Source organism: Zophobas morio, unplaced genomic scaffold (genome assembly GCF_036711695.1).
Source record: "Zophobas morio isolate AGI-343-1 ecotype UQ-CSIRO unplaced genomic scaffold, CSIRO_AGI_Zmor_V1 ptg000021l, whole genome shotgun sequence".
Taxonomy (NCBI): Eukaryota; Metazoa; Arthropoda; class Insecta; order Coleoptera; family Tenebrionidae; genus Zophobas; species Zophobas morio.
The window spans coordinates 14,072,498-14,094,388 of NW_026972126.1; the positions used below are offsets into that span (position 1 = coordinate 14,072,498).

The 21,891-nt window shown below is 32.8% G+C and overlaps 1 protein-coding gene across 2 annotated transcripts in view; it reads left to right on the forward strand.

Annotated features, from left to right (window-relative positions):
* LOC135133221 (protein gooseberry-neuro-like) overlaps window positions 1-21,891 on the forward strand; it is a 177,189-nt gene that overhangs the window by 138,509 nt on the left and 16,789 nt on the right. For both annotated transcript variants that reach the window (XM_064061547.1, XM_064061546.1), the window contains one exon: window positions 12,913-13,030. In XM_064061547.1, the coding sequence (XP_063917617.1) occupies window positions 12,913-13,030 (118 nt within the window). The remainder of the gene's footprint in view (window positions 1-12,912; window positions 13,031-21,891) is intronic.

Below are 21,891 nucleotides of genomic sequence, written 5' to 3' on the forward strand. Positions count from 1 at the left end.
ATTGAGTTACTTATTATTAATAATAGTCCATATTTAATTTGTACGACTTGGGATACAATTACATTTAACGAGATTTATCAAGCTTACATTATACGCAGCCCTAATAACACAATATTTGAAATTGTTGACTTGAAAAGTGTAAATCACTTTGTCTCATATGAGTTACATCATCCTTTTGGTAGCAATATTAATGCAATTGTTCCTAAGTATTCTATATTATCATAAATGTAAATGTACAATAATTTGTTATCTGTGTAAAACCTAATTCGGGAAATCTATTTGTTTTCTATGAATGTATATTGTATTTGTATGAAAATAAAAAAATATAAATAAATGAGTTTTATTATTAAATCATTGGGACTTCAAGGGTGGGTAATTTGGCGATACAATTTGGTCAGAAGAACAAAATTACTTAGTTAAGTAACCAACAAGGGGCATGAACATTAACTACAATAAAATGTAAAAGTAACAAAATAACTGTTAAGTTAACAAAATGATAATGCCAAAATACATCCAAGACATCAGAATAAGTGCAGTACAACCAGTTTATTTTGTTAGAAGAACAAAGTTCACTGGTTAAAATAACTAGCAAATTTGATAATGTATCACTTTCGAGCTTGTCAAAAGACCACAAACTAGATGGTTATTGACTATACGCAAAAACAAACGAACACGATAATTCTTGCAAAATCAACAGCTTATGTTGTTAAAAATTCAGTTAGTGGCAGATATGTTTGCAAAAACAAATGGTACGAGCAACAATATAAACGTGCAATACAATCAAAAATGTTTCTAATCCATAGGCTAATGTAGTTGTATTCATACTACGATAATGTTAATTTAAACAACGGTAAGTAGAATACTTAACAATAAAACAACTGATTTTGAACTAAAGGCATTGCTAAATTTTACGAAATTAATTTAGTAAAAAACTGCTTTAAGCCATGTGGTCAAATTAACTAAAAAGATGTAGTGGACCTATTTGAGCAACATTTTGTAGTTGGATCAACTCTACATTTTTTACTGTGTAAATAGATGAAAAAAATGTGAGGTGAAACGTACCATTTTACTTTCTACTGATTTCAATTTAGAAATTTCATCTAAAACATCCGATAACCCAATCCTTAAACCCCAGTCATTCGGATGAGAATTGAATTCGAAATAACAAAATATGCTTTTGGAATTACCAAAATTTTTATTTGATAAACTTAAAATAAATTTTAATTATAGATCAATAAATAAAAATTAAAGAAAAAAATTCTAAAATGATGTCATTATTATTTTAGAGGGCAACAAACGAAAATAATATGATTGACGATTTACCATGATTATGATAACCTTAAAACGTTTGCAAAATTTCAGAGCATTCGGTTTTTGAGTTTCAAACTTAAATAGTGAGATGTTGCAATTTTGATTTTTTTCTCGAAAAATCTACGATAAAAACTCAACAAAGGTTCATAAACCAGATGTGCAGGATTATCTTATTTTATAAAATTTTAATAATACTTACTATTGTAAATTTTCAAGATAACGTGAATAAATTGTTGGTAGGGATGATTAGTCAAATTTTCATTAGCACGATATTCCTAATCCACATATAAAATTTGACGACTGGTTCAGTATAGTTTCGGAGATTATCTCTCTAATAAAAAGCCGACAGACAGACAGACAGACAGACAGACGCAATTGTTTCGGCGTTTTTATGCATCTGTTATACTTTTTTTAGGAATTTTTATTGAATTTGTAATTGTAATATTCTTGATATGTGAAAAATGTAAATAATTGTATAAAAAAAAAGAAGTAGACTGTTTCGGGGGCCCACCGGGGAATTTTCCAGTGTCCCGGCAGCACAATCCGATACTGAAGACGGTGAATATCACTGAAAATTCTATGGTCTCGTAAATTTCCACCACGGAAAGCTTCACCGCAGAAATGTCGAACTTCAAAACCATTTCCAAATGCTCTGTCGTACATTAAGACCACGTCGGTCATTTTGGCATTCGTATAACCTTACATTTTTTAAAGAAAACCTTTCTGAAAGCATTTTGACGAAAACACGTCCGTTGTTGAGCTATGATTATCATTTTTTACCTCGAAAGTAAAATTAGTCCGCCAAAAATCTTGCTTAACAACCAACGAATTACTGTAAATCAGTACCTACCGCACAGCAAATTTTATCTCAAAAACAAAAGAACTTTTATGAAGGCGATTTTGATCTTATGACATGTGCGTGTCACGTCTAATTTCCCGTTTCTTTTGTTACATACCTTTCAAAAACACCCTGTATAACTGTGGGTATTTCGTGTTAGGAAAACAGAAAATGTTAAACACAAGTTATTGGAAAAAAACACGCTCATCAGGTCAAAAAACATAATTTTTGAAACTTCAGAACTTTTAACATACACAGGTGACGGTTTTTGGCAATCGTTGGGATACTAGAGCCAAAGAAAAAGTATTTTGTTTCACTCTATATTAACAAACACACCACTATGTGTTGCTCAAGAATATACTAAGCATCAGATTACATCAAAACCAATTATACTGTCTGGTTAAAATGATTAATGCACTGGCATAAGTGTGAATTTTAATGACACTTTAATGAACTGAATAAAAATTACACATGAACGATATTTTCTGCTAAAATGGAATAGTGTCTTTATTCTTAACCTCAACGTCGTCCGTCTTCATTTTATTAAACATATTTTTGCCATACACCTTAGAAATTTCCGTTATCATAAGAACTTGAGAAAAATAGACTCTGCTTTGCGCACGAAACTTATTAAATGATAGCTTTTTTAAATTAGTTTCATTAACAAAATGTACTGTTGCTTGGATAAGGTATGAACAAACATCGTTTATTCTATATGTAAGTATTTTGTTTAAATCCATTAATTCTAACTTTTGTGATGGACATTTTTATGTCTTACCTATCATTCATAATATCGTTGCTTTAACAATAGATTACTCATAATCCTGTACGACATATAATTTGTAATAACATCTGCGTGTTTCTTGAAGCATTAACTTTAGAAAAATTTGCACGTTTCGCGTATCCTTCCTAAGATTTAAGTGGCAGTAATCGAAACAAGTAACGTTAACGTCCCCTCCACTTCATCATAAAAGTGAAGGATATCTTAGCATTTCATTCCTTTAAGAACATCATAAAGCACACTCCAAAACGCAAATACTGCTCATTTGGAGACAAAAACGGATGAATACGTGTGGCTGGAGACAAATTTTGTTCTCTTTTCATTGCTATCAACGGACGGATCATGGCCGTCTGCACGTCAGAGAGCAGGCCGTGTGTAATTTAAATCGTAAGTTACCAGACGTCAACTTAGAAAAATTTATTTTGAGTGGATCATTAATTTAATCTCAAGTCAAGTATGACGAAAATTTCTCCTGCAAGAAAAAGGCATGGCATATTTTTTCGGTCTCCAATGTTTGCAGGCTTTGACGAAAAATAAAGTTACTACCCATTTGTAATAGTAATTTACGCAACTAGTTCGGGATAGCCTGCTTCCCGCATGAACGCTTGTTTGAGGCACGACCGAAGGGAGTGCCGCATTTGCGTGAATGCGGGAAGCAGGCTCACGAACGTGTTGTGTACAATATTTTTTGCGACGAATAAACCTTTAAACTGAAGAGATTAACTGTGAGTTATTTATAAACAACGCCATTGACAGCGCCGTCAACACGTCACAATGTTGACACTACCCGAGTATTTTAAGGTTACCATGGCAACGGGAAGTTAAATGCACGTGTGCGGGAAGTTCGACCTTCCGCACTCTGGTGAATGCGCGAAAGCTATCAAAAAAGGTCATGAGTGCAAAAATAATAATTATTATTTCCCGGCTGTGTTGATGGGAATACATTGTATTCAACTAGCCAAAAAAACCTTAACGTAAATTGCAAATTCATTTCACTAAACAACTAACCAATGACATATTCCACTATTTTTCGTCTAGTTTCTTGTAACATTAAAAATGCACAGAGGAATATGGATAAAATCAGCATCTGCGTTAAAGACTCTATTCCAAGCAACATTATTTTTTAAATAATTCTAGAGATCTTCCAGTATTTAAAAAATTACTGCTGTTAACGGGTTTAATTAATTTTAATCAGTCTGGTACTTCTAAAGATATTCTCAGAGATATGTTGGGAAATACCTGATTTTGAGTTAAACAGGAAATGTACATTTTGAACCTGATTATTGATCAATGTATTCCTATTTACTGTCTTTCGCGCTATTGAAGAACTTTTAAACAATTGTAATACATATATAATTATTACTACAACACTGAAACAATAAATCACGCATAAATTAAACCTGTGACATCGTGCTGTTTGATTCACGCAGTGGGTTAATATGGTGAATAGAATACTCAATTACATTGTCGAGTTCTGCTATTTTCTCAAAAATGTTTATTGCTGAACATTCGGTTTGCATTGCTATGAGGGCTATTATTACGTATCAGATGGCCGTTTCAATTTATTGTGCTATTCGCAGACGTCCAGATATTGAGTTTTAAAAATAAATTTTAACGATGGCGATTACAAAATTTTCTGCCAAACATGGCCATTCTTATTATCTTAAGTGAAGATGCTCCTCTTCCTAGTCTTACAAACTTACGCCAAGGTTTTTAGAGATCTAGAGATCTGCATTGCGTGGAGTAAATTAATTCAGGATAATCAGTATGCAAATACGCGACACAATTTCGTCCCTAATTCTGGTGTTAAATAAATTTTGTCTTTTAATTACGAAACTAAAGAGAAAGATGTTCTAAACACAACTACGGTGTAGAAAGTCACGCCAGTATTACCGGCATATTAGTGACGGCACAAGAACATTTTATAATGTTAAAATTGAACCTTTAGCTTAACTTTTAAATCCGAACAAATAACAACAAATAACACAAAAGCATTTAAAATTTTTCGCCGTCTGACGACGTTATATAATCAAATAATGAAAACTAAAGCTGTAATAGTTTAATTTGTCGCTTGAAGACGCCGCTTAATTATTTTGGTTCCTATTTCAGCGAAAGGAAACCGCAAAACTTCCCAATTAAGCAAAGTTTCTCCCAGTTAGTGCAAATTCTAGAAATCTCAAACCAACCGGACGGATGAATTCCATTCTAGTGTCACGTATCGAGGCGAACACTGTTGTTTTGCATGCGCCTTTCAACAAAAGTATATAATTTTGCCTATGAATGGTCATTACTGAACACCTGTGTCATGCTTAGACCTACCTCAATACTTACATTGAATTATGACTTTTTTTGACCTGCTCTTTTGCAAATTTATTTACTTCCGTATGCTTGAATTATCAAGTCAGGTTTAGTTAGACTTGAAAATGTAGCAGGTTAACGCATGGGCTTGACGTCATGTGCTTTGTTTGTGGGTTATTTATTATTCTCGACGAAAAATTTTAATGTTAATGACTTAATAGTTTATGGTTTACGATCTGACGTGCCTTTATCTGACCTCTTTTTCACAAATCAAGTGGTATTGGTAAACGTTACGTGGCGTTAGCTTTAGGGGACTAACGTCAAGTTAAGAATTTAGTGACATGACAATACGGTGGCAGAAATCAGTACTTTTTTCAGAAAAGAGTGGACTATATAACAGTTTTTGGAAATGTCATAAAAATTACTTTTGAGCGATGGATGTTATACCCCTACAAATTTCGAGGATAGTTATAGTCCACTCAATACATACTTTATTTTTTTATAACTGGTAGATTATCCATCCACCTGCATGCGCATAAAGGTAATTAATTATTTTTACATTTGGTATATCCAAAAAATGAGTCATAGAGTATTATCGACTCACTCGGTCCGGTATCAATAGGAAATACTAGGTGGTTCATAAAATAACGAAGACGTGTTAACTACAACAAATTAAGGAACACTTTGTGGTAATTTATTTTAATAAGGATATACTTCAGCGAGTGCTAGACGAAGCATAAACAGCAGGCTGCCTTGCAGCGGGTAGTATAAACCAAGATGCTTTGAATTTTGTACAAACAAGGCAAGTAAATTCTTGTTTAGACCTGGTAACGAATCGGTTGGAAGCAATTCAATATTAACGAATTTTTCCTAGTCGACTGCCAGGCTTTTTTGGCAATATGTATTTAACGATCCTGATGGTCGTTACGAATAAAAATTAACAATTTTTTATTCTATTTTATTAAATGATGATTACAAGACTTGAAACTATTCTAAGTTCGAATATAATAAAATAACGTTAGACTTTTCTAAGTCCGGACAAAATATAAAAGTAAAATATTTTATGATAAGACGGGAACGGCGTTACGGTATGATTTGAGACTTTTGACTGCAGATCACGACTCGAATGTTGAATACTTGAGTGTCGAATACTTGAATGAATCTTCTGCTCGTTCTTCTCCCTTATATACTGAGGTTTGACCTCCTTTGGCGAAGATAAGCTGCACATGGGCTGATGTAAGAGCTTGCATCAGAATTACAGGTCAACCAAGGGTCGAGGGTTGATAACGAGTACGAAACAAAGAAAGTTCGTTGCTCTAAGACGAATGTGCGTTGCATCTAGAAGTAGGCCAGTGATAACGAGTGCGTTAGCCTCAGGGTTAGAGGTCACTTCGGCAGGGTTGATAACAGAAGCGAAGAAGGTTCATTGATCTAAGACGAAATGCGGTGCATCGGGAACCAAGTCGAATAAAATGTTAATAATGGAGTCTTCGGACGTAACACCTCCCTCCGTAAGTCTTTTCACTCCGAGAAGAGTATCATAATCTTCTTTTAGTTGAAATCGATGCCAGTGGAATGTCGCTTTGATGGACAATTTCTTCGGAGTGGTCATCGGTTTCGATATGGATTGACGGTCTTCATGACACATTGGAGTAGATGAAGATTTGAGGACAGCAGAAACCTGGTTGTGGTGGACTGAAACCCGTGAAGTATCCAGTGGGATCTTTAAGTAGTCCAAATTTAAAACATGTTATATACAGGAGATATAATCACGATAGTGATCACATCGAAGGTCCTCAAATGTCGAATAAAACTGGATGACATCTTTCATTTGCTTGTAGCTTGGTCAAAACTTTGACTTCAGAAGATGGACTGTCATATAGGGATGGTATCATCTCCAAACATAGTAGGGTGTCCTCTCCAAGTTCTTTACATTGTTCTATACTGTTTATTTTCAAGTACTGCCTATTATTCTCAGCTAATGCAACACATCTTGATTCCGAAATGATTGTATGAAAAATTATCTTTAAATGGAATCGAGTATAAAATAATGGTAAACAGTATATTTTTCCTTTTGAACTAATGTAATCCTCAAAACAAAAACAATTCTTTTATTTGTTGGCTAAAAGCTTCTAAAGTTATTAAATCAAAAACGTTTGAAAGTTGTGAATATTCGCATCCAAAGTTGTAAATGTTGAGAAATTAAATTCAACTGATTCCAAAGAATTTCAGCTTTGATAATAATTGAAGGATGCAATATCTTTAGTTTATCAGAAGTAATACTTTTTAAAATGTCACATAATTCTGACTCAATTAACATAAGTGATTCAAGCAACTGTTCGTAGGTAAGTATGTACTTGAATATTGAAATGATAAGTAATGTCTACGATCTTATTGATTTCCTTTTGGACATATTTTTTTTTTTAATCTTCTTTTAAAGGTTCGTTCATCAATTCGCAACTTTTAGACAGTATAGTTAAATTTATTAATACTCGAAGTGGTTGCTTGTATTTGATTTCTTAAATATAAGGTGTCGCGATCGACCCTTTGTTATTTGTTTATTAATTAATCAATACATCCTCAAATTGCAGGATCAAGATTACATTTAATTGCTTTCCAAATTGCATCTAAACCGTGTAAAATTGATAAAATATTTTCGTTTTCTTAAAATGCTGAAACAAGCAAGTTTAAATTAATTTTCAATTATCGTTCATCATTCTAAACATTTGTTGGTGTAATGAAAGACAACCAGTGGTGGTTTTTGCAATAGCAAAAATTATTATGAATAATTCTTAATAAAACTGTAGGTATAACATCCAAAGTATCGATAGTTACTTTCAAATTATCCATTCGGTTCAAAGTTTCAGGCTTTATCATAAACATAAAATTTCTCTTAAACCTTGTAAAAATAATTGATAATGTCCTGTTGCAAACATGCTTGACTTAAAAATAATTAAATAACTAATAACGATTTATTTTAATCAGTTTTTTATTATATATTTTTTTATACTAGTAGTTTCAGTTTAAGATTTTTCTAATTCTCAATGTAAATAAAATTATTTCACTTGTTTTACAAACTCAATATTATGAAAATTATTCTTTAAAATATTTAAAACTACTTACAAGTTCAAATACAATAAATTTGAAATGAAATAAAATAAATTATTTTATTAATGATGCATTGCAATTCCATCAAGCAATATTCTTTTTATACAAATTATCCCTTTGTGTTTTTGTTTCCTTTCTATACTTACTAACTCTGGGAAATAAAGATTTTTTTAATTTTTATTGTAAGTTACTTCAAAGTAAAAGGAATTAAACTTATTTTAGTTAAGTAGATTTACAAAATGACAAGTTTAACTTTACATGATACATAGGTAATATTTTCCATATTTTCCTTCCCAAACATTTTCTTTTTCTGAATCTTCTAAGAAATATTTCAATTTTTCAAAAATAATTGTAAATCAATAACAGTAAAAGTAAATACTAGAATTTAAATAGAGCTTCCGAGAGTTTTCTTAATTTTCATGATTTAAAATTTTGAAATGGTAACTGTAACTTTAATGATTTATTATAGTGCTATAAAAAAGATCTTTTGTGTATACGTTATTTGTTTACTTTTTTTTTGTTAATTGTAAATTACCCGAAAGTAAAAGGAAGTAAATTTGTTCTCTTAGCTTCACTTCTTAGAGTTATGAAATAACGAGTTTCATTTCAATGTGATTAATTATATTGTCGTCAAACAATACTTTCTATACCCAAAGCCTTTCTTTTTATTTTAATACTTTAATAATTATTTTAGTTTTTCAAATAAGTATAATTGTAAATTATTAATCGTGAAAGTAAATACTAAAATTTAAATACAGTTATAATTTTATTAATTACAAAAATGTTTACCAAAAAAAATAATGATAGATAAATAATAATTAACGTTGTTTAAACCTTTTGTGTGTATTTATTTTTTCTATTTTTTTTTTTTATTGTTTTAATATTTAATTAATATAAGCTAGTACTTTCACTTAGGAATTTATTTTCCTTTTGAAAACTGAAACGTCTATTATACGTTGAATAAAAATTAGAACAAAATCTATCTTTGTTTAAATAAGAGCTTTTGTTATAAATCTGTTGATCTTTTCTTACATTGTTGCTTGAAAATAAGTTTCTATTTAGAAACGATTGTTTAGATCTAAAATTTGTTCCATAAGACCTGTTGTCTATTTCAGTTGCATAATTTGGGTAAAAATCTTTCGTAAAATTAAAATTATTCTTTTTATTTCTGTAATTATTACTTTCCGTTGATCTCAAATAAGTAAGTTTATTAAACGATTGGTTTTTAGTCTGAGAGCGACTGAGATTTATAAACTTATTTTGATCATTATTACTCTGCTTTCGTGTAATGTAATGTACATTTATAGGTGAAACAGAATTAAAGCTATTATTAGCGTTATAATAAAAGTTACGATTTTTATTCATGTAAGCGCTTTTGGATTTAAAATCATTATAAGGATTTCCTGTTAAATTCTTAAAATTATTCCTTCTGTGGAAATAGTTATTATATTTTTGTGGTTTAAAATCTTTATGATTTGAACTTCTATAATTACAACCAGTAGTATGTGCCACAACTTGGGATGGATTTGAAAAACGTTTGTTACTTGTATAATTTCCATTTGATCTCAAATATTGGTTAAAACGAGGTTTGCGCACTTGCGACTTAAAATAATTCGCAGAATTTTTATCATTTTGGGTAGTAAAGCTTTTTCTCGAATTCCGAGGTTTTTCGTGATGTAAAACATTTTTCTTTGTTTGTGTTTCACAATAAACTAATAACGGAATATCCTTAAAATTAGTTTTTAGAACATTATTCTTAAAGTCAACGACACAATCGTATGAGGTGAGAAAATCTAAACCTAAAATTGCGTCAAATGCGATTTTGAAATCGGCGATGTACATTTTAAACTCAGTATTTGTTTCATCGAATTTTTTATAAAAACTTTTGGTGATATGAATAGGTTTTGGAGCAATTCCTTGAATTTTAAAATTTTCATTTAGTCTTGAAACGTTACTAGGTACAGAACTTGACCTCATTATTGATAATGCTGCTCCAGAATCGACTAAATATGTCTTGTTATCGTTATCTACAATGTACATTAGTTTTGAACTATTTTTGTTCATTATATTGCAACTTAAAATTTCATTATGACTTTGATGCACTTTAGATGGTTTACTTTTACCTTTAGATTTATTGTACATCGAATTACTGGAAAGATTTAAATAATTAATCTGATTATTTTCATTTGTTCGCTGATTTGTATAAAAGTCTCGTTTTTTATTTTGATTCAAGTCTCGACAATTTTCTATGTTAGTGAAATTATTTTGTTGTAAAGTATTTGCATTAAAATTTTTATTTTGCATACTTCGTGTTTCTGGTTGGTTTAATTCATTTCGTATACGTTTATAACAAGATCCGATCATATGTCCTGGTTTCTTACAGTACGAGCAAGCTTTTATAGTTGTTGCAGAAGAAGAGTGATAATTTTCTTTCGGTACTATTTTATTATTTAACGATTTTTGTAGTGATGGTTTTAGTGATCTAAAAGTTTTTAAGTAAGAGATATTTTCTTCTTCAATTAGAAATTGTTCGGCTTGTTCGAGACAGTTAGGTTTTTGTGAACGTAAAATACTACCAAGAGGTTCGGATAGACCGGCTAAAAATGTTTTTAAAGCTATTTTTTCGTGTGATGCATTTAATGCGTTTCGGGATGCATCATTTAATTCATTATTTAGTGCGACGCTGCTACGAATTTTTGTAAGAAGGTCTTCAATACGCTGCACAAAATTTCTTGGAAGTTCGTTTGGGTTTTGATAACAAGAAGTCAAATCACGAAGTAACCCTTCGGTATCTCTGCAGTCACCATAATGACCTATTAATAGTTGTCTAATATCTTCCCAATTATTAAGTTGCCTTGATGAAATAAATTTTCTCGCGCTACTGGTTAATTTACTTTTTACAACGAAAAGTAGTGCGTTTCTGTGCTCGTCTTGTACATTTTCAAATGCAAAATTTACCGCTTCAATAAAGTCGTACAAAGTTGCTTGTTCTCCGTCATAAGTTGGTATTAATTCTTTTAAATCTTTTAGAGTAAAATCTGCCATTTTTCTTTTTGTAATTAAATTAACTTAAAGGAAAAATATAAAGAAAGGCAAGAATTATTTCATTAAATTGAGAAAAATTGAAGAATAACAAGGAATTTTTGAATAAATCGAATAAATGCAAAAATACGAAATATGTTGCAAAAAACCAAAAATAAGAGACAAATACTACTTACAGTAATAGATAGATGCTCTTCATTGAACCTGGAATCCGGAAAATGAAAACCCTAGATACCAGTCTTCTTTCTTCGGGATTTTCGAAAATTCTTTCTTCAATTTCGCCTTTTCTTCGCTTTCTTTCTGGATAGTGTTCAAGAATCTTCTCGCTGCTTCTTCCAGATGATGAACTACGTCGAATAGGTTCGTTTCTCGCTTAAATTCGAGTTTGCGAATTTTTCGCGACTTGCAAAAATTTTTGCAAATCCTACCGACTGCGCCACTTTAACGATCCTGATGGTCGTTACGAATAAAAATTAACAATTTTTTATTCTATTTTATTAAATGATGATTACAAGACTTGAAACTATTCTAAGTTCGAATATAATAAAATAACGTTAGACTTTTCTAAGTCCGGACAAAATATAAAAGTAAAATATTTTATGATAAGACGGGAACGGCGTTACGGTATGATTTGAGACTTTTGACTGCAGATCACGACTCGAATGTTGAATACTTGAGTGTCGAATACTTGAATGAATCTTCTGCTCGTTCTTCTCCCTTATATACTGAGGTTTGACCTCCTTTGGCGAAGATAAGCTGCACATGGGCTGATGTAAGAGCTTGCATCAGAATTACAGGTCAACCAAGGGTCGAGGGTTGATAACGAGTACGAAACAAAGAAAGTTCGTTGCTCTAAGACGAATGTGCGTTGCATCTAGAAGTAGGCCAGTGATAACGAGTGCGTTAGCCTCAGGGTTAGAGGTCACTTCGGCAGGGTTGATAACAGAAGCGAAGAAGGTTCATTGATCTAAGACGAAATGCGGTGCATCGGGAACCAAGTCGAATAAAATGTTAATAATGGAGTCTTCGGACGTAACATGTATTTTAAAAAACAATTTCCTTACATCGATGTCCAATCAAATCGAGCCAGATAAACCAAATAACATGACCTTAATAGTAACCAATAGCTGTATTCTGATCATTTACTGAAGGGTTAACCTTCTGGTACTACTAACTTTTATACACACTCAATGTTATAAAATTATTTCGTAAAACTGACAGCATTATGAGGAAATCAGGAAGTTGCACATTAACAAAACGAACTCTAGAAGCTGAAAATGTTCGAGAGGTTATGGACCCTCATACATCTGAGAACCTGAACTTTTGTTCATAAATGAGATAAAGAGTTCAAAACCTTTTTGTACCGTTGGGCGTTCTAATTGAACATTTTAACTGATAAATAAATATTTCTCGCATACAGATAGAAAATTACCATAATTTTCTTGAACACAAACACACAGATGAAAACTTCTATACTGATAAATCAATAAACTTGGATATTAGTGCTGAAAGTCTCTACCAGAAACTTTTTCAGGAAGGAGTTGCTGATCCGCCCAGCGTCTCGTCCATCAGCCGCCTTCTGCGCGGTGGAGGCCGTAGAGATGGGGATCCTGACGGCAAGAAGGATTACACAATCGATGGAATTCTCGGTGGTAAGTCAGGAAACTGTTTTGGAAGCCTTGATAATCCGACGATCGCTCGGTCAGACAAATGGAATTCGGTCTCGTTTACGCAGATAATGTTACATTTAAGCCACTGGGAAGCACATTCAAAGGGTGTTGGAAGTAATAGTCTCGATTTAACTGTAATCGGAGAGATTTATCCCTCGAATTATGTCTTAATTAAAAAGACTAAAAATAAATAGGCAGCTCAAATTCCATTTCGTTTAATTATATTCATCCCTCGGGTCTTAACCGCCCCATTCATGAAAGGTAAAGTTTATCTAGCGAGATATGAGAAAATGTTTGATTAAATTAACAACAAAAATCCACACGTCCACTAGTATAATAAAATGTACCACGTAAATTTCGTAGGTACGACAATACTATCATATTGAATATTTTATACACAGCGTGTCCCAGAAAAACCTCTGAAAAACGAACAGAAATATAAAAATTTCGTAGACGTTATTGTTTTTAGCTTGAAGAGGATAGCTTAATTTAGTACACTGTAAGTATGACATACACAACACCACAACACAAATATATTTTATTTCACGGATTTTTACAGATCATTAAATGATAATCACAGTGTTATAAAACACTTACGTTTTTGTACAGCACTTGGCGTGTATTTGAATAAAGTAATTAACTATGATAAATGATGCAACAAAGTCAATTTATGTTTTCAGAGCTTTTAGAATACAATATTTAAATTTGCTCCTGGATGCAACGATCTAGCGTAAAAGCATAATTTCTCTTTTCTTGTAAAATTCCGTCATTTTACCCTTGCTGTGCTGTTCACGTTTGACCTGATCCGCAAGAAATCCAGAATTTTTGATGAACTCAATTCGCACCACATATCGTCATCGTCGTACATCAAAAGTGTTAGTTTTTGATGACTTAAAATCAACAAATTAAGTAACGTCTTTCGAACGAAAGTAAAAACTTTCATTGATGCCCTGACGGCAAGAACTCGGTCCAATGCCTTCACAAAGTCGGTCGCACCAAATCCTATGTCAATTAAAAAAAAAATGTTAACGCGACGGACGACGAAGTTCTTGGTGCGTGTGACTGAGCACGGGAAAAGTAAAAAATTCACAGCTGAGGTGTTCGCGAGACCAAGTCACAACGGCCCTAACTGTTGCACTTACACCCACTTAATGAGTCGGCATTCATCTTTGTCTGTGGCATATTAATCACGAGATCGCGCGGACCGCCCGCTGGTCAATTAGACAGGTATTCTGGCCCACACAAGTCGCCATTGTCACTTACTTGACTATAATATAAGGATTAGTATCCTTCGAGCGGCTCGTGCCTGCACCACACATTCCGCTTCCATTAAAGTTTTACAGAACCAAAATGGAATATCATCGAGTGGGTGTTTTTAATTGTTTCCATCAGGTGTTAACTCGACTCTAATTGTTTTTGAGATGATACAACAATTTTCTTGGGGCCTCCTCCACTAAGGCGGTCAAAACACGTCGAAGACGTCGAATAAATTTCCGCCTGTACAACGTTCTCGGCAAGTGGAATTATGTATACTAAAACACTATTGTACAATCTTTGTCGCACCGCCTGTGTTGAACAACAGTGAGGAGGTTTGGACCTGTAATTAGATTGTCTTTCATGGTAGAAAAATGGGGGAATAAAATCGTGACATCGAGCTGCCTTAGGTGTAAATACAGGGTGCACAGTGAGCTACTGAAAGCGAGCGAAGCTCGCTATTATATTATACACACTTGTGGTAGTTACATACCTGATAAAAGAAAGCATCAGATGTTTCAAGACAAACGAATAGTATTTTTAGTTTTATTTCGATTATTTCTTTGGTATGCAAAAAATTATAAAATCAAGGCGAATTCATAGACCATAAATTGAATATAAAACACCATATTCCTAAATTATTGTTAGTGCTCATTCACAATGGGCATAAAACATAAGGATGTCCTAAGCATTAATGCATAAAAATTTGTGTTTAGTGCTCTATGCTTGTATTCGTTCACAATGGGCATAAAAGATAAGGATGTCCTAAGCAATAGGGTCATTGTGAATGAGCACTTACTCTCTAATAATCCAAGGCCAACTTGCTTCTTCAAGTATCAAAATACTTACAATCAATATAATTCAAAATTACTAAAAAGAAGATTTTGTTCTGTGAAAACAATATCAATTTATATCAGTATTTATGTAACGAAACGAAACAATGAACGAATGCAATTTTCGTAAACCTAGATAAGAAAAAATGAGTCTACTATTTAATTCCACAATTCGTTCCCTTGTGAGACAATACACAATATAGTTTAGTGACTGCCATACTGTTACAAATTTATAACTGTTCTAAAAGTTTCAATAGGTTGACTTCACACATGGGAAAAGGTAGGCAGCGTAATTTATTGGGTAAAAAGACGGAATGACAGATGAAATATATAGTGCATCAGAGTGGTTAAATGATAAATGCTTATACTTATAAAACCAGCGACCTCAGGGGGCAACTCTTTACCGACCCCCCTTGAGCTGCTCGAATAACTCAGCGATCGCGTTTATGTAGACGAAATACTAATTTCTGTAATTAATTTCGTTCATTATTTAGTCCGAACACGACAACCGTCCATTCCAATAGTTTTTTTTTTGCTTCGGTCTCGATCCGGACGTGTACAGTGACAAAGTCGCCGACCATTTCTCAAATAAATCACATCAACCCCAACTCAACCATAATATAGCAACTTTACGTCCCCTCGTTCATTAGCAGGGGTGGGAATCACCCCTGAAAACGAATGAATCAGGGCACTGGGTGGCCTAATTTGGTCGACAAACGGTCTACCACAGTCAAGGTGTTCCAGGAGGCGTTCCCTCTTGTCAACCATTTCCTTTGATCAAAGAGGCTCAAGATCGCCAAGAATGCGGCATATACGGTTATAAAGGTGTTAAGATTCGCTGATTTTAAAATTTTCGCTGCAATGTTAACTTTACGATAATTATTATTTGAGGCTTTCACTGGAATTCTTTGCTTCAATGGATTTTTTCTCAGGGGAGTTTTGTGAAAAATTAATTAAAGGTGTTAACTGCTTGAAAGGCGTCAAATTCTCTAATTAATTGAGCTTATTTATGTACAGAGAAATTTAGCAAACATGTTCTAAGAGTGGGTTTACATTGTATGATTTCAACAATCGGACGGTCGAACAAAAATCGAGACAGACAGACAGACGGACGGAAACAGGAGGCATATGTTTTCGTACTCTACGCTCGTGAATGACTGAGATTAAACTTTTTCCATTCATTGCTAAATATCAGCAGTGAGGTAGGGTCATCAATCATTACGGACCGGCGCATTTCGTTTTTAGTCGGAATAAGCCGATTTGAAGTTACAGAGCTTATTAATTCAGTTTTAAGTCGTAGAGAACTTTAAAACTTAGCACCTCGAATCCCCTATTTTGCAAATACTGGTGCAACAAAAATAAATCAATGATCGAAGGTTCAAAAGGCGTTTCCTCATCGCGCCCTCCGCATTCGCTTGTGGATAGCCAAAGAATAGCGGTGTTTACAAGCAATTGACTGCTTTCACCGGTATTCAGAGCATTTCATGTGGCTGACGTTTGAACAACACTTTGCGGCAGAACCGACTTCCTTTCTGCAAGCCGCCGCTTGGTAAATCTTGAATGCCATCTCAATAGAATCCGACAATTTGTAACATACAATAGATAAATAATGCAACCACCCACAGGGCTTGTTGGCTGTAATTTTATTAGCGCCATCTTTGAAAAAACCCGACCAAAGTGAGCACCCATGGGTCTTGATCCATTTGGTTTCCACAAAGCACCATGGGAATATTTCAATTTATTGCGGATTTATAACCGATACACAAGCGTTTAACCGTTGACTCTATAACCTGCGGCACCAAACCAATAATGTAAAATTGTTAAATGGTCGGCTTCTTTGAGAAATGCGATATGTGATCGGTTCCCAATATGGAAAAGGACAGGTGGCGGTAGGTGGGTGTGCAAGGAAGGGAGACGACTGTAGGGAGGTGTAAAAATGACGAACGATATGCAGTTGTAGAGACGAAAGACTATACGAGTTATGAACCGGCGGTTGAGCGTTTGCTGCGTTGGTTGGACTGTGAGAGCACGATCTTCGGGCTTGATTGAGAAAAAGATGGATAGCACACGTGTTCGGTAATAATCTGTCTCATTAACATATTAAGCTTGGGCTTTGAAAGCTCTTGCCGCCTTAGTTTGACTTCATTGATTAGCTTCAAACTTTTATTATCGTTTTTGTGGGCCCGTTTCGCCATTTTATGAAAGAATGGACCTTGCACTGACCCGATTTGTCGAATTTTAGATAAATGTTAACAGTTACATATAGGGATTGTAAATAAGTGACCACTTGATAACGGAATGGGGAACGGAAGCGCGTGTTAAAATTTAAATTCCACAAAATGAAACAGATTTGTAGCTGCAGTCGAAATGGTTATCGACTCAATTGTTCTGTTGTAAGTACATGATGAAGTAAATGTAAAGGTTTAAGCAAATGTAAAGTTTTAAAATGGATCACCTTCTTTTACTGATTCATCGCTGCAATTTTTGTTATCAATAATCTGGATCTGTTAGTTTCAATTAACTAATCTAAATATATTTGTGTAAATCTCACATCATGTTTATTTCCTGATCTACTCTAATACACTGATAATTACTGAGATAATTCACGAAGAGAAATTAATTTAGATCATAAAAATTCTTGGATATACATTCAAGCCCACAAGTTATAAATTAGTAGTGCGGAAATTTTATAACCTTTAATTTTCATTGTCTTCTAAATCATTAATGGAAGCGTTATTAATTCTTCGTCATCAGTCATGCTGATGATATCATTATTTTGATAAATTTTGCAAATTTTATTATCAAGAACACAATTCACAGTTGATTTTCTAAGCGGTAGTTAAAAAGTCTCAAATTCATTTACCAAAATAATATAACAACCAAATTTTTCGGTTTGTCAAACTTTAATTTTCTTTTTGTTTTGTTTTTTATCAGTTGGTCTCTTTAAATTTTATAATGTCACAGCTTTGACAATTTCCGCTAAACATTTCTAATTTTGTTCTTGTTCGTATGTGACGATTTACGTTCTTAAATTCTTATTGAGCTTTTTACACCTACTCAAACCCCTATACATCGTGTTACTTTAAACCTAAATATTAACATAAAAATATTATATTATCCTGAAAAACTGTTGAATGGACATTTTCAGCATGACGGGGCAACAGCTCATACAGCTCGAACAAGTTTGAACTTTCTAAGGGCACTTTATGACGACTGCGACTGTTTCATTAGCTTCCACACAAGCCTTATGTACCCACCTCGATTACGATTATCTTTAGATTATTTCTTGTTCCTGACTTTGCACACCATTATTTTTAAACAATCAGTGGGTACAATTGAAGATCTAAATGTGAGAATCATACAAGAGTGTGAAAGTGTTTCGCCGGAAGTTTTTACTGGTATATTTGAGAACATGAAACGCCGAGTCAGTTTACGTATTGAAGCTGTGAGAAAACACTTCCAACAGTTGTTTGAACTCCAATTAAATATGTTACTTATCATAAATAAATTTAAAAGTGAATTTCGCCCGAGTTTGTTCTGTCAACGAATTTTTGGGCAAACCAAATCACAAATCAAAAAAAAATCACCGGGTATATAGGAAAGTCTGGAAGCGATAAAGTTGTAGCAAACTTCGTTTTTTAATTGATTATTTAAATTATATATGTATATACTTTAAATTTCTTATTACTTATTATTTCTGGTATTAGTAACAAAAACATATATTTTGTACAAATAAAATAACAACTGAAAAATAAAAATAGTGCATGCCTATAAGATCAATTTTTGTTGAAAAAATGTTTTAATTTATTCCTCATTGCTTCATTGCTTTTTGTATTTATGCATTAAATTCTTCCTTAAAAAGTTTAATTAATGTTGTGTCTAACTTCCCAGTACCGGTAAACAATTTTATGTTGGTAAAACATGTGAGGGCCAATATTTGATTGAAAAAATCGAAAATAAATGGAGGATTTCAAAAAAATTAGCTAACGTTTTCTAGGTTGATCATTACAAGAGGCTAAGAATTTGAACTATTCTAGTGTTATAAAAATTCCTGAAAAAATTTAGTGCCTGAAAAGACCGAATATTTATGCGCGCGCAACCGAAACTAAATGCAGCTTATATATCTATTCCTTTTAAGTGGTTTAAAAAATATAAAAATATAGATACGTCTATCAGATATTACTTCTATAGAATTTGTTGACTTATTTTGATGGATTGCAAACCTAAAGCACAAGACAAGAAAATAAATGCAATCCTATAATTGTGTAAAAAGTTGAATTATTTTCAATCAATCACCCTTAACGTATTTAGCTAGAATGTTATAGCTTCAACTGTTCTCTTTGCTTTTGTTTATTCAATTTTCAGTTGGTAACTTATCAAATATTTATTAATATTAATGATTAATAACTTTCACTTCTTAATAAATTAATAATAGATTTATTAGATTTACAATTATTATCACATTAAAGAACATGAAAATACAAGATTATATGCTTTAATCGAAGCAATAACTTTTAGTATATTGCTTTTGTTCTTTCTCACTGAAAGGAAAGGTAATATAAAAATTGCATTATACTGTTATGAAATTCTCCTTTTAATGGCAATTCAAAATACCAATTTTGTTCTTGTTAATATGAATTTAATGGGAAAATATTTCAGTTACACCATAGCGATTTAAACACATTAAACATTCTTTTAATACCCATCCAACACAACTGAATAACTTCATTGGAATCAACCACAATGTACAATGTAACGCTAAACATAATGCTACAAAGTATATTTCAACAATTTTAGGAACCACATGAACAGAAATAATGCACCAACAAATAATTGAAATTACAACGTTACATTAGCATTGTCATCTGCAGTTTCAGTACCTACTATTTATTTAACAATTTTGAGATGAATTTTTTTTATGGAAGGGATGAAGAAATGAATTTCAGTTTTTGTATTTACTTGTGTAACTTACTTTTTTTAGGACAAGTAAGTGAAGTAGATAAAGTTAAAACACTGAAGTGGATTATTAAAATATAAGATAAAGGAGCATATAGTGTTATGCGGACATTCCAACAAAAATATACATAATGTTATAATGTGGAAATCAATAAATAAGTTTTGCTTATCACTATTTTTCACTATCCTCTTAAAACAAAAAGAACATAGACAAACAAACGGAAACGGAAAACTTACGTTTTTGTAACCATTCGTAAAATGTTTGTATGCCGTAAAATTTATCTGAAATATCAATAATAATTATTACAATATTTGTAAATCAATCGAATCCAAATACGATCCAATAACAATAACCTCCATGAATACACGCCAGACTCCAGATGGCGACTTAAGTAAAAGTCACTCTCTTTTCTCAACGCGGAAGTGGCAAAAAGTCTAAAAAATCCGATTAAGCCCATTCCACAAAAAGTCAACCTTTGGCTGAGCCGGAAGGGCGATATGTGTGTGTAAAGTGCGGTTTTACAGGTCGGCCCTTTGGCGGTGTCGACCTACAATGGTATTCATTGTGAAAGGTCGTGTCTTGGACCGCGGCAGCTTTGGCGGCGGCACTTTACAAGCCCACCCTCTGAGCTAGCGAGATTTATGGTTTGCTCGCCGTTTGTTGCCTTGTCCTAACACTTATTGCAGTTGACAACCTACAAGGCTTGCGCAATTTTTCATAATTCGCCAGATATGGTAAACCCCACTGATGGGATGGTATGCGTTAGTTGCATCCCAGATAATGTACTTCCAGGTGGGGCGAACGCCATGAGGGTAGACAGGAGTCATTGAAAAATAGGGGAAGTATAAATAAGGAGCGTCTGTACTGACAACAGCGGCTCATACATTACAATTTTTACCGCAGTTTATACGTATTTGTTTCTGTCTGCATCGCATAATATTTTTTTTTCTCAAGAGTGTCGTTTACAATTTTTTTAGAAACGTTATGGAATCTTGTTAAAAAGCATACAAGTTTAGGCTTTTGCAATGGACTAAGTAACACTATATGAAATAAATAACTTCTACTCTATATTGATGATCCGATGGTTTACAATAAATGTATAATATAAAACCTGATATTGTCTTAAATTGCATTCACACAACTTCGACTCATTAATCTGCTGTCAGTAAACGTCGGTTTTATGCTTTAAGGTTAGTGTACAAAATTTACTGAATTTATTCTCCCTCACTGCGTCAAGATTAGTAAAATGTGGGTTTCTTATTTAAAAAATTTAAATTGCTTGAGCATTTTTGGAAATAATTGTTGTTTTGATTAGATTACATTTTTACACTCAATATTTGAGTTTTTTTCAAAATTCTGACAGGTCTCAAAATTTTCGATGAACATTTAAAAAATACAATAAAAGGAATTGGCTAACTACTTAAAACATAACGTCAGTTGATTCCATTACTCAACTCCTACAAAATAATCATATCTGGTAATTAAAGACCTTCTTTTTGATTACTACGAACTTTATATACTGAAAAAAACCTCTTGGAGTTTTTATCCACTTACTGTCTTTTTAATATCTATAATTAGTATATTCTAGTTCGACTATTGTTTATTAAAAATGTGTTTTCTGTTTTTCTGTGATAATGCTGACAGCTAAGGCCGCAGCTGAGGACAAACTGATTAAACAAATAATTAAATGATTTTAAAAATTCAATATACCAAGTTATAACCTTTTTATGATTTTTTCATTACTCGCTATTATTACGATCTTGGAAATTTAAAAGAAACAGCGCCAGAGAAATTAGAAA